The sequence below is a fragment of the Girardinichthys multiradiatus genome, chromosome 2, assembly GCF_021462225.1.
Source record: "Girardinichthys multiradiatus isolate DD_20200921_A chromosome 2, DD_fGirMul_XY1, whole genome shotgun sequence".
In the NCBI taxonomy this organism is placed as follows: Eukaryota; Metazoa; Chordata; class Actinopteri; order Cyprinodontiformes; family Goodeidae; genus Girardinichthys; species Girardinichthys multiradiatus.
In genome coordinates, this window is record NC_061795.1 from 12,352,620 (window position 1) to 12,366,607 (window position 13,988).

A 13,988-nucleotide genomic window follows, 5' to 3' on the forward strand; every position below is an offset into this window, starting at 1 on the left:
AATAATACTTTGAGAGGAATGCCATATGACATTCTATCCCCAATATTCCCATTGAATCCACATGACTTGAGTAGGCCAGTGGTCAAATGTGTAGCCTGTGGTATGAAAGGTGGGTGGTTTGAATTTCAGAATTGACAAGTTTGTTTATTTTGTGATTTTTATCACACAATTACCGCGTAAATTCTACTTTGTGGATTATGTTTCAAAGGTTGTCTCATCATTAACACCAAAAATGTTATGTTGACCTGTTGTCTTTTAAGCCAATCCTTTGCAGGTTTTCACATGTCTGGTAGTGTAGTTGTTTAGAGCTCAGACTCTGACTCCAGAGGATTTGTCTTCAACTTCTGGTTAGGCTCTGTGTCTAATCCTTCCATCGATTCCACATGACTTGGGTAGTCCAATTGTTAAGTTTTGCTTGTGGTTCCAAAGGTTGGTAGTTGAAATCCCAGGAATGATATATTTTTTAAAATGTTTTGAGTTACTCACACAAATGCTGAGTTATAAGACTTTTCATTGTGTATTAGGTTTCAAATGTTGCTTCAGCATTAATCCACACACATAAAAAAAAAAAAACAGTTTTTATTTGTGTTTTTTCCCACACCAGTGTTGTGGTTTGCCTTGCATTACATATGACCAATCATATGTAGTCACAACTGCTGAAGAACACAACTGGCAGAGTTTTGTGTGAAGCCTGCCATGTAAAGGGGACAGGAAAGGGACACTGAGGATCACCCATGGTACTTCCTCACTATCTTTTTTTCTAATTTATTTGTTGAAAGTTTTTCTACAGTGCTTTAAGTTATCTTCAATGCAATGTAAGGGCAAAACCTATGAGGTCTGACTGCTTCTGCAAGCAAGTTCTAACCTGACCCTATGAAAAATGTGGTCATATTGCTGGGACGGACTTGCTGGGAAGGGCTTGGAACCCATTCATAACTGCTGGCAGTTCTAGTTTATACTTTATTATTGTCTTGTGTCTTGGTCTATCATAAAATCCAAAATAAAATCAATTGAAGCATTTAGTTAGAATGTGACAATAAAAGACAAAACTTTCAGGTGATAGTACTCTTTCAAGACGTACACATTTATTAACCGTCAAATAGAGTTCTCAGTTTACAATATTCCATTCAACAAGCTAAGCTCAGTCAGACACTCAGGCACTTTTCATAGTCAGTCAGTCAGTCAGTCAGTCATTTTCTACCGCTTATTCCATAGTGGGTCGCGGGGGAGCTGGTGCCTATCTCCAGCAGTCTATGGGCAAGAGGCGGGGTACACCCTGGACAGGTCGCCAGTCCATCGCAGGGCAACACACAAACAACCATGCACACACTCATTAATACACCTAAGGGCAATTTAGAGTTACCAATTAACCTAACAGGCATGTCTTTGGACTGTGGGAGGAAGCCGGAGTACCCGGTGAGAACCCACGCATGCACGGGGAGAACATGCAAACTCCATGCAGAAAGACCCCCGGCCAGGAATCTAACCCAGGACCTTCTTGCTGCAAGGCAACAGTGCTACCAACTGCGCCACCGTGCAGCCCACTTTTCATAGTAAAACTAATAAATGTTTTAGGGAATTTCTCTTTTCTGTCGTATTACCTATACATTTTTCAAAACCATAAGTTAGTAAGTAAAATGTATTTGAATAGCCCGTATCATAGACAGGATGTCACAAAGTGCTTCACAACAGAATACAGTACAGAATATAAACACAATACAATCATAAATGCATATCATAAAAGCTGAAGTCTAACTGAAAGTTTTCTTGAAATGGAAATATATTTAGCTGCTTTTTAAAATCATCCACAGAGTCCAAACTTCATAAGAAAGTAGGCAGTGCATTCCATAGCCTGGGTACAACAGCTTGGAAGGAGCAGTAACCTCAAGTTCTGAACGGGTATGGGGGAATCACTAAAGATTTTGATTTGATGACCTCAAACTACGACAAGAATTATATCTTTGGAAATCAAAGATATATAAAGGAGTCTGACTGTGTTAGGCTCTGAAAGTTAAAACTAGAATTTTAAAATGAAATCTCGATCTGAAAGGCAGCCAGTGCAACGACTTTAAAACTGCAGTTATATGGGTTATTTTGTTTGAGCGGGTTAATAATCTTGCAACAGAGTTTTGGATGACCTGAAGATGGGCAAGCCCTTTATCAGTAAAATAGGTAAACAGACCAGATTACAATTATCCACTAGTGAGGAGACAAAAGCATGTATTGTCATCTCAAGTTCAATCAGGGAATCTAAGTTTGGATGTGTTCCTCAAATGACAAAAACAGGTATTTATTATTTATTTTAAATGATGCTACAAGGAGAATGCTTGATCAAAAATGACCTAAAATCCTAAGGCTACCCTTCTGTGAGTGTTAAATCACCCAGTTGTTTGATTTCAGACATGGCACTGTCTGGTGCAATAATCAAGGTGTCCACCTTTTCTTAGCTTAGCTGTAAGTAATTATTTTTCAACCACGGCTTAACATTGGTTAAGCAGCTGAGAAAAGAAGACAGTTTAAGAACTTCAGTAGGCTTAAAGAAGCACTACAGCTGAATATCATCGGCAAAAAGATGATAAGAAAGATCATTAACCTTCTGAATTATCTGACCAAGAAGGAGAATGTAAAGTAAAAACAGGATAGGTCCCAGGATGAAGCCCTGGGGAACTCCATATAGGAGGTCAGTAGAATCTGACATAATTTGGTTTGCAAACACAGTAAAAGTCCTACCAGATATGTAGGATGAGAACCACTTTAGAAATGACCCAGACATCCCAACCACATGATTAACTGTGTCAAAAGCTGAGGAGAGGTCTATTAAGACCAAGACTGTGTATTTACCGGAATCTGATGACAACATAATATCACTGGTAACTTTAAGTAGTGCTGTTTCAGTAGAATGCATTTTACAGAAACCAGATTGGAAACGGTCATATATGTGGTTCGTTTCCAAGTAGGCTGTAAGTTTAACAGCAACTGCCTTCTCAATAAGCTTTGTCATGAAAGGAAGTTTAGAAATTGGCTTAGAATTTTGTTTGTAGTATTTGATTCAAGTTATGTTTTTAAAGTTTTGGTTCCACAACAGCATGTTTAAAAAAGCCGGGGACCAGCCCAGTAAGAAAGGAAACATTAAATACATTTACAACCCAATGACCAATTGTGGCAAAGACCCCGATATGTGTCCATTCATATATTCTGCTGAAGTAGAATATTATCTTAATAAACTGGAAGTTATTTAAAAGAAGCCCAGATGAAGCTGGTTTAACAGCCAATATTAGCCCAAACAGTATACAGACCTTTTTAATGCGGGGGACAGAGTTTTTTGAAAAGGAATTAAGAATTTCTTTGAAGTTCATAAACTTAAAACAATTCCTATTGACATAGATATATTTTGCATAGCTTTGTTTTTTTTATTTACCATGATTTTATGCTTTTCATATCTTTTTGATGCACATAAATGTGTCCTTAGACTTGTGGTCCTCTCTGGTCTCATGAATGTGGAAGTTCTCTGTACAGCACTGGAATCTGCACTAAAGCCAACTGGAACTTCAGACTCACCCAGACCTTTGCACCTGCTCTACAGAGTAATCAATCAACCAATCAATCAATTAATCCACCCACCCACCACCCATTCATCCATTCATCCATCCATACCTCTATTTACATTTTCTGTCTGTTCATTTTAATCCCATAGGGTGTGAAACATTTATGGACATTGTTATCGTTCTGGATGGTTCCAATTCTATTTACCCCTGGTATGAGGTGCAGGACTTTATCATAAACATCTTGCAGAGGTTCTACATTGGCCCAGGTCAAACACAGGTTTGTCTGTTGCACAACACAACAAGACACAAATCAAAGACCGAAAGCACTACATGAAAGGGTTATAAAAGGGTCAGGGTCAATAACAATAAAAAATAGTATTTGGCTGTAAATGGGTGTATTAATAAATTGGCATTTAAATGTTCATTAGTGTAAATAGATAAATAAATGGCAACCACAGGGAGGCATTTTGCTTTTATGTTACACCATTGGTTTTGGGTGTACCACTGTGAGTAATAATGTATCTAAACAGTAATTCAGTTGAATGTGATTTGATTGTAGGTAGGAGTTGTTCAGTATGGCTCCACAGTAGTCCATGAGTTCAGTTTAGGTGAATACCAAACAGTGGAGGATGTGCTAGATGCTGCCAGAAACATTGACCAACGAGGTGGAGAGGAAACGAGGACAGCACTGGGGATCAATGTGGCACGGTATGACATAGAATGATAAAATGAATATCTAGTATGTGTCACTATCATTTCTGAATTTTTATGGGTTCTCTGACAGTTTCTGTGCAGACCAATATATTTCATATTTCCACTGTTCTTTGGTGGAACATGAATGAGTTGCATTCCTTTGTGTTCAGTCTGATAATAGCTAAAGCATAGCAAAAATAGGTATTTGTCAAAGTGCACCCTTTGACAAACATTTATTGTTGTTTACAAGATTCCTAAACTTAAGACCAGATAAGGAAACTAGATGAGGATGAACAAATAAATGACTGAATAATGAATTCATTAATTGAATGAAAGAATGTTTATCAGGATATACTGTGTCTACAAAACAATTTTTCAATTTCACTGCAGATCGGAGGCATTCCAGCGTGGCGGCAGGTCAGGAGCACAGAAGGTGATGATTGTGATCACAGATGGTGAATCACATGACAGTCCTCAGCTGATGGAAGCTGTCAGTCAAAGCAAGAGAGAAAACATCACCATGTATGCTATTGCTGTGAGTCCCATTTTCAACTTTAACACTTAAATATTACAGTATTCTTACATAAGTCTGAATTCCCATAAAAAGGTGGATTGCTTCCTTTGTGTTGGGAGTCAATATCTGCCTCAAGTGGAAGCATTTCAATAGTTTGGTGTCTGATTAATGAGTCAGAATGGAGTAAGAAGACAGATCGGGGCATAAAACGAGTATGATGGCGCTGTGCTGGTCTTTTGTTGGATAAAACATCAAACACCAATGCAGTCCATCCAAGCTATTATAATCCTTTTTATGTCTCAAACTATATACAGAGTTTTTACTTCACTTTGCCATTAACATAAAACAAATTAATATTTATTGTCAATAAAATATAATTTTTTGCATTTACTGCCTATGCCTTTTGTCCATTTTTAGGTTCTAGGTTATTACAACCGCCGTGGAATAAACCCAGAGACCTTTCTTAAAGAAATCAAGTTTATTGCAAGCGACCCTGATGAGGAGCACTTCTTCAAAGTCACCGATGAGTCAGCACTGAAGGACATTGTGGATGCTCTTGGAGAAAGAATTTTCTATCTGGAAGGTTAGCTAGAGAGATAATTCTTTTAGCTTGTAGTTTTTAACTGAGGCTTAGATTATCAGTGTCTTATCTCTCTGTTTTCTTTTTGATTTGCAGGCATTAGCAGTCAGGGTCGGGGGTTTGATCTGCAGATGGCTCAAGCTGGTTTCTCTTCACATTTAGTCAATGTAAGAGGCTCATATTAACAATTGTTTTCTTTATCAATGTTTTATAATACATAAATCCAGTTTTTTATTTACCTTAAATTATTTCATATACCCACCTTATTCCTGGTGGCGCTGCTGACAGATTGATTAACATAGCAACTTCCACTATGATATGGGCAGCAGTGGCTGCAGTGAAGCAGTTTACTTTGAGTATTTTGTGGTATTTCCATCGGTAATCAACAAACAAGGGGTCAAGGGCAAACGTGGCTGAAGAATCTTTATTTGCATTGCATATGTGGTTTTTTTACTTGTACACTATACACACACACATACACACGCACACACACACAAACATATATATATATATATATACACACACATGCTCACACTTTCATTGTCCGGTGAGCTAACCCCTCCCTCCTACTTCCTTATTTCTAAGGGGAAGGTCTTACTAAGCAGGTTTACTGGAAAATCTGTTTAAGCTGGTGTCGGGAAATGATGCGCCCTTCTTCAACTGGTGGTCTGGACGACTGAGTAGCCCACAGCAGTCATCCACTCCTCGACAGTCACTTCTATTAACAGCTTGCAATTGGTATATGGGTTAGGTTGATTTTAGTGGCTCTGCAGGAGCCCCAAGGACATTGTTTTAACAAGTTTTGCTTAAGGCAACCTATAAAAACCTCCTAAAATCATTTGGAACCAGGTAACAAGACTTTTTACCACCATCGAAAAACCCAAAAATAAGGTGACTCAAGTAATTGACTGTCCACAATAAATCTAGAATTGTGTCAGGTTCAAACAACCTAAAATACTTATAACATCACAAAAAGAAGAGAAAGACAAAGAATTAGTTACTTTACTCGCTGCAAGGAGAACGGACAGAGATGTGCTTTTCAGTTACAAATCTCCTACCGCTCTGAAAACCATCTGTCCGCACCTCTCTTTTTATTATCTTTTGGGGGTTCCCTAGTTACAATGAATGTTGCTTTCTAAGGATGGGAAAAACAGCTGCATCGTAAACAGGTCATAAACACCATTATCTTGTAACAACCAGTGATGGCATAGTTACTTTCAAATAGTAACATTAATCTGATTACTGATTACTCCTTGAAAAAGTAACTTAGTTACTTCACTGATTACTTGATTTTGAAAGTAATTAAGTTAGATTACAAGTTACTTTATTAGTTACTTTCAGCAGCTGCTGACAACAGTCCCCCACCATCTCAACATAAAAATTATGAGCTTTGCCAATACTTACTTTTTTTAAAGTGCATTTTATTGGTAACATCAACAATGTATCTTCCGACATATACAGGTCTTTCTTAAAATATTAGCATATTGTGATAAAGTTCATTATTTTCCATAATGTCATGATGAAAATTTAACATTCATATATTTTAGATTCATTGCACACTAATTGAAATATTTCAAGTCTTTTATTGTCTTAATACAGATGATTTTGGCATACAACTCATGAAAACCCAACATTCCTATCTAACAAAATTAGCATATTTCATCCGACCAATAAAAGAAAAGTGTTTTTAATACAAAAAACGTCAACCTTCAAATAATCATGTACAGTTATGCACTCAATACTTGGTCGGGAATCCTGTTGCAGAAATGACTGCTTCAATGCGGCGTGGCATGGAGGCAATCAGCCTGTGGCACTGCTGAGGCCTTATGGAGGCCCAGGATGCTTCGATAGCGGCCTTTAGCTCATCCAGAGTGTTGGGTCTTGAGTCTCTCAACGTTCTCTTCACAATATCCCACAGATTCTCTATGGGATTCAGGTCAGGAGAGTTGGCAGGCCAAATGAGCACAGTGATACCATGGTCAGTAAACCATTTACCAGTGGTTTTGGCACTGTGAGCAGGTGCCAGGTCGTGCTGAAAAATGAAATCTTCATCTCCATAAAGCTTTTCAGCAGATGGAAGCATGAAGTGCTCAAAAATCTCCTCATAGCTAGCTGCATTGACCCTGCCCTTGATAAAACACAGTGGACCAACACCAGCAGCTGACACAGCACCCCAGACCATCACTGACTGTGGGTACTTGACACTGGACGTCTGGCATTTTGGCATTTCCTTCTCCCCAGTCTTTCTCCAGACTCTGGCACCTTGATTTCCGAATGACATGCAGAATTTGCTTTCATCCAAAAAAAGTACTTTGGACCACTGAGCAACAGTCCAGTGCTGCTTCTCTGTAGCCCAGGTCAGGCGCTTCTGCCGCTGTTTCTGGTTCAAAAGTGGCTTGACCTGGGGAATGCGGCACCTGTAGCCCATTTCCTGCACACGCCTGTGCACGGTGGCTATGGATGTTTCTACTCCAGACTCAGTCCACTGCTTCCGCAGGTCCCCCAAGGTCTGGAATCGGCCCTTCTCCACAATCTTCCTCAGGGTCCGGTCACCTCTTCTCGTTGTGCAGCATTTTCTGCCACACTTTTTCCTTCCCACAGACTTCCCACTGAGGTGCCTTGATACAGCACTTGGGAACAGCCTATTCGTTCAGAAATTTCTTTCTGTGTCTTACCCTCTTGCTTGAGGGTGTCAATAGTGGCCTTCTGGACAGCATTCAGATCGGCAGTCTTACCCATGATTGGGGTTTTGAGTGATGAACCAGGCTGGGAGTTTTAAAGGCCTCAGGAATCTTTTGCAGGTGTTTAGAGTTAACTCGTTGATTCAGATGATTAGGTTCATAGCTCGTTTAGAGACCCTTTTAATGATATGCTAATTTTGTGAGATAGGAATTTTGGGTTTTCATGAGCTGTATGCCAAAATCATCTGTATTAAGACAATAAAAGACCTGAAATATTTCAGTTAGTGTGCAATGAATCTAAAATATATGAATGTTAAATTTTCATCATGACATTATGGAAAATAATTAACTTTATCACAATATGCTAATATTTTGAGAAGGACCTGTAAAGCTGAACTTAAAAACCATTTCAGGAAAAAATACATGTTTAAAAAGGAAAAAACAGTCTTTCTTGACTTCATTAAACATAAATACTTGACTTTAGTATCATAAAAAACTTGCTTTACATAAACAAAATACAGTGACTTTCTTGACTTCACTAAACAAATACTTTTTTAAAAATAAAATAGTTTTTCTTCACTTCGTTGAACATAAATATTTTTAAATAAAAAAAAATATAATGAAGACAGTCTTTCTTGACCAGACATGTTTAAATATTAACACTGTAATGACAAAACTAAACATGGAACCTGTTCACAGCATTGGAGCAGCAAGGAGTGGCTTTAACAACTTTATACAGTAGTGTATAATACCACATATAGGCTGACATGTCTGCTTTTGTTACTTTGGCTTAATCTTAAGTTATAATCCCATTTTATGAGTGAAACAATGGAGTGGGACGAGTAAACCAGTGTTTGTATCTCATTAACAGAAGCTTTTCAAACCTCCTGTCAGAAAGTCTATTTCTTCTAGGTGTCAGCACCAAACCTCCCAGACTAAAAAGCCGCTTCACAGGAGCACTTGATGGGGTTGGAGTGTTATACTTCAAGAAAATTGTCTTTATGTTTGTAAATCGATGCAGAATTTGAAGGTCATAGGCTGACCTAAGGTAGTCCATGACTTCCTGTTCTGCAGAGTAGGTGTCGTCTGGCTCTGCCTCAAAAGTGAAAAAGTCCATCTCACCTTGGCTAGCAGTTGTAGTGCAGCTCTTTGGTGCAGGAGCAGTTGTGCGGCACTCGGTTATCAGAAGCTCTTTCACTCGCTCCTTCCTACCTGCATCTCTTAGCCATCGAAGTTTGAATTTAGGACAACTGACAGCTGCGAGAAGGGCATCTTTGTCGTCCAGCACACCAGCAAAACGAGTCTGGATAGCCTGAAAAATATAATTTATATGTTTTGATATGTCTACAAGGCCTACTGTTTATTATGTAATTGAATTACCTGCAAACCATCCCTAATGTGGGATCAATGTTATGGATTTTTTGTTTTGTTTTAGGATTCTTATTGACATTTCCATTTGTTTTTATCTTTTTTGCCACAATATTGAAAATACTGTTCAATGTACAAAAATCCTGTGTAAGAAATTTTAAGCAGCTTACAGGTGGAACATACCTGCACTATAGCATCTGGAAGGCCTGCAGTCATCCTGGAGAGCGAATCTTTCACAGCCAGGGTCTTCTGCATCAGAACTTCAAATGTGGGTAGTAAAGTCCCATAAGGACAGTCACCTTGTAAAATGTCCAGAGCTGCAGTGAGGGGCTTCATTAAGGTGCAGTACTCATGAAGGAACTGGTACTCTCGGTCTATGAAGCACTTAACTCCCAGCTTGGTGCATAGAGTATTCAGCTCACTCATTGGAATTTCTGCAATTCTCTTTACAGCATCAAAAAATGAATTCCACCTTGTGGATGTTGGTACCAGGAGCTTTCTTTTGCTGACTTCCTCCACTGCTTCTGATGCAAGGGTAGATCTGGATTTGGTCCATAGCGCTGTGCATTTTGCTGTGCTGCTCCTATAAACGGCCTTGCTCTCTGCATGGGAAGTTAAATATTTCTCCACATCACTTGTGGAAATGATGTCGATGGTGTGTGAGGCACACCTGTGGTGCGGGGGTAGACACAGTTGGCCATCAACTTTATTCTCAGCTGCTAGGATTTCTGACATATCCAAAAAAGTGACATCATCATCTGTGCGGGTGGACTCTTCCTCCTCCGTCTCACCATCGGACTCTGTGACAGGCTGGAAAACTTTAAACGCCTTCACAAAGTTGGATCCATTATCAGTCACTGTTGCAACTACTTTGTTGAGTAGTCCATACGAAGAGTGAATGTTTTCAATTTCTGCACCAATAACATCACCGCGAATTCTCCTACATGCCAATGCAGCCGTGTTGCGCTCTAATGTGGATCTATGGATCCAGTGGAGTGTTACTCCCATATAGCTTCTATTGTTGCCATTAGCAGTCCATATATCTGTGGTAGTTGACACAAAGTCGACCTCATTCAGTGCGGCCTTCAGATTTCTCTCCATCTCTGCATACTCCTTCTCCAGATATGCAGAAAAAGCTACTCTGTGAGGCAGCTCGGCATTTACAGTAGTGGGGATTCTGTTTATTATGGCACGAAACGAGGGCGAGTCAATCGTGTTTAAGGGCAGCATTTCTTCTACTACATACCGTCCGATCAACTTCTTTAACTCTTCCCCACTTGCTGGTTTTGCACCGAAATCCAGCTTTTGTTGTTTGGTTAGTGGAGGGCCCGTCGCATCCCTCTGCTTCGAAGCACCTGGCGGGACTTGCTCCCTCAGTCTGACTGTCCCATGCTGCGATTCCAAATGTTTCTTCAGATTTGATGTGGTGTTTTTGAAGCTAGACAGCACTTTCTCGCCAGCACAGAGGGTGCAACGAACCTTGATATTGTCATCCTTCGCTGACAGAAACTCAAAATAGTTCCTGTATTTCCAGCTACAAAATGCATATCTCTCTCCTCCCTCCATTATTTACGTTTCTGTGATGGCGTAGTATCACAGGTGATGATAACGTGACTGAATTGTCGCATAGACCAGACGTCACTCCCCGAGACGCATAGAGGAATAAAAATTAAATTACAAGAGAAAATGAAAAAAATAGTAACGCATAGTGATTTGGATAAGTAACTTTAATCTGATTACTGGATTTGAAATAGAAACGCGTTAGATTACTCATTACTGAAAAAGTGATCATATTAGAGTAACGCGTTACTTAGTAACGCGTTACTGACATCACTGGTAACAACACACTTCCACAGTATCCCCCATCTTAAGATCAGTGTGTCTTCTGTTCAGCACAATCAGCCATCATCTTTATGTCTTCCTCAACTGTGACTGCTTCCTTTCCAGCTCCACCTTTGATCCTTGCCTGCAGACAAACTCATCACATCCTTACTCACACATACATCATGAAAGGTTATAAAGATCATAGCTTTAAAATATGAACATTTACCGCTATATATGTCATTGATCTAATTATGAGAGTTTAATTAATTTCTGCATGGATACATGGAAGGATCTCACCTCATTTTGACATCCCCTTCTTGAGATCAGGCTGTATCCATGTCCACTCTAGCTTGTATAATTAACAAAAGAATAATGCCGATGAGCAAAGCAAAAAGCCTAAGAAAAGTATTTAAACAAGACGCTTTATACGTAATCTTTATCCGTTTTCATAGCTTGGGTCAAGTAGAGGGACTTGTGTTGTCAGGGTCGTCGGGAGGCTCTTCGTCTTGGGCATTAAAAGTTGCTGAATAGCTGAGAGGAGTCATGTCCGAATGAGTCCTTGCATTGGTTATCCTTGGGAATAGCCTGCTAATTCTAGTTGATCCGTTTCTTCAATTCTGTTCACTAGTCCTTTGAGCAGGGTTTGATAAATGGGTGATGGGTAAGGCAAGCCTGGCTCCAACCTTTTCCACACCCACTTCCACTGGTAGACTATCTAGCAGTCAGGTTGTATCTGTAGTCCCACGAGGGTTTGCCCCTGTAGGGCCCACCACTGTCTTTAGAGTTGGTAAGCCAACCCCACTTCTGACAGGATAGGACAGATTGACATGTAGAGGGTGTGTCCATGAAGCATGAGTTCAACCCGATGGCCTGGCTGAGCTGGAAAGGTACAGTGGTGTGGAGGGTTAGGATAAACCGTGCTGTTCCTCACAGAAATGGGTAATTGAGTGTTGTTGAAGACATAATGGTCAGGCTGGTGCTCTCTTCTCCTGACGTCTTTCGACACAGCAGGTGAAGTGGCCTAAATTACAGCTCCTCCCATTGAAACCTCATAATAAATGCATTGTAAGGGTTCCTGGTGATGTGGTCCCCATCTGATTTTAAAAACAATTCCTCCCACCTGAAGATGGACTGAGTTAAATATCCATGGCATGCTTTCGGGCCATTCTGGCAAGATAGTGACCCGAGTATTCAGCGGATCACGCCATTTGTTGCAATGCCAGGATATTGAGTGGTAGGAGACGAAAAAGTTACTTGTGTTCCCAGACAAGTCTTGGCATCTTCCAGCGTGGTCCGGTTGCTGCAGATCTGTCGTTCTGTGGTATTCAATATTGGAAACAAAATAACTTTCTGAAGCTGGATAGAAAGAGATGATATCCACTCTGGGCTTGTCTAGTAGAACTAATCCTGATGGCAATTTCAGATATGGGATTCCTTGCCTCAGGCCATTCCAAATGTTAGGGCCAACTTTTACTCTGACATGCGTGTGGGAACTTGACGGGGAACTCTCTTCTTCTCTTTGTTTCTTTCTTCTCCTTTGCCACCTGACAACTTTTGTCCCTATTTCCTGTTGGTCCATCAGTTTTTGTCTTTTCTTGTCCATTTCCACTTCTATGGCAAAGAGGTCCAAGGCCAGGAACGCGAGTGTTTATTCCTGTAAGGTAAGGTAGGGTAAGTTTATTTATGTAGCGCTTTTTAGTAACAAGACATTCAAACATGAATATGTCAGCGCTTTGTATGCTGCTGCAACTTCTCCTTTTTCAGAGTCTACCTTCTGTTTATCTGGAACTACTGATATTGTTGCTCCAATTTCAGAGGTCACGAGGAACTCCCCCACCTTCTGTTTGGGTCTGGCTCCATGGCTGCCCAAGCCATCCAGACTGGTGGTGAAGTAGTACAGCCCTGTACCCCGAGCACCCCTCTCCTTGGGAGTGTCAGGCAAGTCTTCCAAGGGAAGATCTGTATTTGTAATAACATCTAATATTAACTGTCCCCAGGTTGATACTCCCAGGGCCCCACACATCCTTTTGCTTGCTTGTTCTTCATTTTCGGGTGTTTGGTCTGAAGCAGTGCCGACACGTCCGTAACCCTAGTCTTTATACACTCGAAACACCAGGGGATGCTGTGTGGTGGTTAAAGGCAGGAGGCTTACTTGGCCCGAGGCTGGATCATATGGCAAGGACTCTCTGATCGATACCTTTAGCAGATCTGTTGGTCCCCCATTGTTAGGTATTAATTAGTCAGCTCAGAGGCAAGAACAATACAGTCAATTTACTTGCAAGGGTAGCTCTGCAGTACAGACTACAAAGTGTTGGCACCCTTCTCTCTTTATTTATACATGCTGGTTCACACACAGTTCAACAAACATTCAGGGTGTGTGTGTGTGTGTGTGGGGTCAGAAAGGTTAGGGTTCATGTGTCTTGATTTTAAACAGAGAGAGGGAGTGATGACTCGGTACCAGTCCCTAGATGTTGCTGATAAAAGCATAACTCATTCCTCTCCCCATCTCCCTTTCTGTGACATGTAAGGAGGGAAAGGCACTTAGAGCAGACATGAGTGATAAACAATACAAACGTTTTCAAACCCCTAACAGTCCCCCCTTTTTTATCACAAATATAGTCATGATTAAATACATGTAAAAGAAAACACTCTGTGTGAGCACAAACCCACAGAGGGAAAGCAGATTATATTGTAGGAAAAATACTCACACGCCCCTCCCCCTAAGGGGCATGGTAGAGTACAACAATAATAAAACAATATAATAAATTAAAGAAAACAAAATG

At 40.3% G+C, this 13,988-nt stretch overlaps 1 protein-coding gene across 2 annotated transcripts in view; it reads left to right on the forward strand.

The window, feature by feature from the left end:
* The window catches only part of LOC124879046 (integrin alpha-11-like), a 146,481-nt gene that overhangs the window by 45,867 nt on the left and 86,626 nt on the right, over positions 1-13,988 (forward strand). For both annotated transcript variants that reach the window (XM_047383316.1, XM_047383324.1), the window contains exons 5-10: positions 3,470-3,584; positions 3,695-3,822; positions 4,105-4,253; positions 4,629-4,773; positions 5,170-5,335; positions 5,429-5,499. In XM_047383316.1, the coding sequence (XP_047239272.1) occupies positions 3,470-3,584; positions 3,695-3,822; positions 4,105-4,253; positions 4,629-4,773; positions 5,170-5,335; positions 5,429-5,499 (774 nt within the window). The remainder of the gene's footprint in view (positions 1-3,469; positions 3,585-3,694; positions 3,823-4,104; positions 4,254-4,628; positions 4,774-5,169; positions 5,336-5,428; positions 5,500-13,988) is intronic.